General features: G+C 37.2%; 1 protein-coding gene across 1 annotated transcript; it reads right to left on the minus strand.

Annotated features, from left to right (window-relative positions):
• Positions 1 to 278: 278 nt before the first annotated feature.
• LOC149001371 (receptor-like protein 49) lies at positions 279 to 3407 on the minus strand. Its single transcript, XM_089137023.1, is given in 3 exon segments — positions 279 to 2237; positions 2239 to 2300; positions 2303 to 3407. Coding segments are annotated over 3 exon segments (2967 nt in total). The 5' UTR covers positions 3366 to 3407; the 3' UTR covers positions 279 to 395.
• Positions 3408 to 3814: the final 407 nt, after the last annotated feature.

Here is a 3814-nt window from a genome sequence, read left to right on the forward strand (position 1 = left end):
GGTTATTAATAATGGAAACCCCACATATAATCCTATGTTACCTTCATAGGAGCCATTGAAAAATGTCTCAAACTGGTTTCCTTGAGGTATAGCCAACTTTAAACTGATAGTTCTTTAAGCAAGACATCTCCACTATTCACCCAAGTGGTCCTTTTAATAGAAAATTTCTATTGCTCTATTGCTAAAATTTGATTTCCTTTACTCATTTATAGAACAATATTTTGGTTTTTTTATTTATTTCATATGGTACCATAAAAAGCTATAGCTAAAATCTCGTTAAGTTTTATTTCACTTAAAGAAGCAATGCTAAATACATTAAGGAAATAGATGATACACCTTATTTAAGGGGCTACCAGAAATGAAAATACAGACATCTAATGCTTAACACTGACTCATTACCTTCTGTTGTGGTGTTTTCTTTGCTTAGATCTTCTGTTTCCCAAGCCAAATGTAAAACAATAGTTGTTTCTCCAAAATAACTGTGGTCCAATGACCAAGCCAATTATCAAACCAGAACAATATCCAGCTACTACAAATCTCCAATCTAACAAGTGTGGAGAATCTTCTTCTTGTTGCAATGTGAAAGTTGGAGGTAATGCTCCATATGTAATTCCACACTTCCTTGACAATGGAAAACCACATAATCCTATGTTACCTTCATAGGAATCGTTCAAAAATGTGCCAAACTGGTTTCCTTGAGGTATGCTTCCTATGAGGTTGTTATATGATAGATCCAAAATTTCAAGAAATGTCAAACTTGTTAATTGGATGGGGATTTGTCCTGAGAGACTATTTCTTGAAAGATCCAAAGCCTCAAGTTTGCTCAGGTTTCCCAATGAAGACGGAATTTGACCTGTGAGGCTATTTCCTGATAAGTTGAGAAGTAGAAGTGACTTTAAGTTTCCCATTGCATCTGGAATCCTTCCATTGAATTTGTTGTTGGATAGATCTACAGTAGTGAATGTGGTTAAGATGCTGTCCATTTCCATATATGTTCCCTTGTCCACAATACTAATGGTGTCTTGATAGTAATATGAACCTTGAAAACCAACATAATCCAATTCAGAATTGTCTTCATCATTCATCATTGCCTTCCAGTTAACAATATATTGCATTGGCAAGTTCCCCACGAAAGCATTGAAGGAGATGTCAAAAACACGTACGTTTGGGAAAGAAGAATCAACATGGGAGAGTTGACCAATGGGACCACCGAAGTTGTTAGATCTCATGACAAGGACACTTAATTGAGGGAGAGTTTCCAACCAATATGGAAAGGTACCATTCAACTGGTTATTCCCAACATCTAAGACCTCCAACTCCTTGCAGTTAGCCAATGACCTTGGAACTTGCCCATGGAGCATATTTTTGTTGAGTTTAAGTGAATGTAGACCACAACCACTGCTAAATGTTGGAGGAATAGGACCATGTAATTTGTTGTTCCCTAACTTTAGCACCCCCAAATTGATGCTACCAAGGCATGTTGGTATGGTTCCACTCAATTGGTTATTGGACAACTCCAAGATATCTAGACTGCTCGCATTGCAGATTGAGAAAGGGATTTTTCCAGTCAATTTATTATTTGAAATTGAAAAGAAACGGGCTTTGGATAGAAGGGGCATGAGACTCTCCAAGATGGGAGACACCAACTCATCATTAGAATGTTTGAATGTTTGGGGAAAGCATGGAGCTGTTGGGAGACAATCTTGAATCATGTTGGAGTGAAGATCAAGGCTTCTAAGGATGGAGTGGTCCGGTAGTGGCAATTCCAAACCTATCAATGAGTTGTTAGAGAGGTTTAGCTCTGACAAACTCGTTTTCCATATCCATTTGGGTATTGCACCATCTATTCTATTACCAGAAAGGATAAGCCTCTTCAACTCATTTTGGTTCTTAAGGAAATTTGGAAATTTACTAATATTGCAAGAGCTCATTATTAGTACCTCTAATTGAGAATTGATAAAGTTGGAACCATTATGATTGATGGACAAACTATCTTCTGATTGAAGATTTACACCAGACAAATGCAACTCGAGCAATGATGGAAGAGAAGCCAAAAAAAAACCCATGGGCCCTTGGAGCAAATTGTTAGACAACATTAGTAACTCAAGATTGGGGAATCTCCCCGTGAAAATGGAAGGAATTTGACCATTGAAATTGTTGGATGAAAGATCCAATGAGATAAGATGGGTAAGGTTTGCAAGAAAAGGTGGGATTGATCCATTGAGGTTGCACCCACACTAGTGTTAGTTGCTTTAAAAACTTGAGATTCCCAATTGAGCTTGGTAACTTCCCTTGGAAATTGTGGTCCCAACATCGAGAAATTGAAGAGCATGGTTGATTTGAGGGAATTCAGGCAAATGAACAGAGAGTTGACGGTTAACCCTTAATTTTACACTCCTCAGGTTAGGTAAAAGGAAAACATTGCTTGGAAAATCTCCTTGAAGACCACTCTCAAAAAGGCTTAGCTCAGTCAAAGAAGTAAGGTTCACCAAAGAATTTGGCACTGTGGAAGAGAGATCATTGAAATCGAGGTAGAGCTTTGAGAGGAAACGAAGGTTTGAGATGGAAGCATCTAAGGGACCTGTAAGTGAACAACCCCTCATTGACAACATATGAAGGTTATGGAGTGTGGATGAAATATGATGGCACCAATTCCAATTCTTTTCACCTGACAAATCCACCCCATCAAGATGCAATTCTGTTAGGCTAGACAGATTTTGAATGAGTGCTTTCAAATTAGGGATTTCAAGTGGAGTATCCAAGAAAGACCAATAGTAAGAGAATCCAATATAGTTGAAAGAATACCTGAATGGAGAGAGGTCAAGGAAAACCAACTTGTTCAACTGTGAGATTTCAGAAGGGATTTGACCCCAAAAAGAGTTTACAGAAAGATCAAGAGATACCAAATCTGTGAGTTGTGCTAACTCTGATGGGATTTGTCCAGATAACTGATTAAATGAGAGGTTGAGATGCACTAACCTGGATAGTTTTTCAAACCCAGACGGAGCAAAGTTGTTGAAATTATTCCACGAGAGATTAAGCATTTGAAGGTGAGTAAGATGGAAGAGGGTGCTATTGAAATGAATAGAACCATGAAGTGAAGAATCAGAGACATCGAGGCCAACTACGTGAGAAGTGGTGCCATCGCAGGTGATGCCTTCCCAATTGCAACAATCAGTGTTGGGTTCCCAAGACTTGAAAGAATCATAGTTGGAATTCGGCCGGACATGATAGTGTGTTTGCTTAAGTTGCAGCAAAGCATCCCTCTCATCATGAAGACATACTCGGGTAGGAGAAAGAGAAGAAAGAAAACAAGTTTGGAATAGAGACCATAACAATATGAGAAAACACAAGTATCTGGACATATTTCAGTTCTAATTCCCTCAAAGGAACAAAACAAGAGAGGAATGGGCTTCGATTTGGTGCACCAAAAGCCCTTATCGCTTCATCTTTTATAGACAGAGTTGAAGGGGAAATTTTGTAAAAGAAATATATATATTTTTATGTAATAAACATATACATCCTTTGATTTGTAAAGTATTACATTTATACTATCTGGAATTTTTTATATTGCAAACTTCTTCCTCTCCTTAATATGGTTAGTGTTAAAAATAAAAAATATGTATTTATCCTAGTTGAATCTCCTTATAAGTGAGGAAAAAAATGCTTTAAAATAAATTATTTTGTTCCACACCTTCCTCTCTTCTTTCTTTCTTCTTTCATAGTTTTTTTTTCGTAAAAAAAAAAATTGAAATGGGTTTGAGGGCAAAGGAGCATGGATTGGAAATTTTGAAAACACGATAAAATGAATCAT

The sequence above is a fragment of the Hakea prostrata genome, chromosome 10, assembly GCF_041222555.1.
Source record: "Hakea prostrata isolate BN-2017 chromosome 10, UWA_Hpros_2, whole genome shotgun sequence".
In the NCBI taxonomy this organism is placed as follows: domain Eukaryota; kingdom Viridiplantae; phylum Streptophyta; class Magnoliopsida; order Proteales; family Proteaceae; genus Hakea; species Hakea prostrata.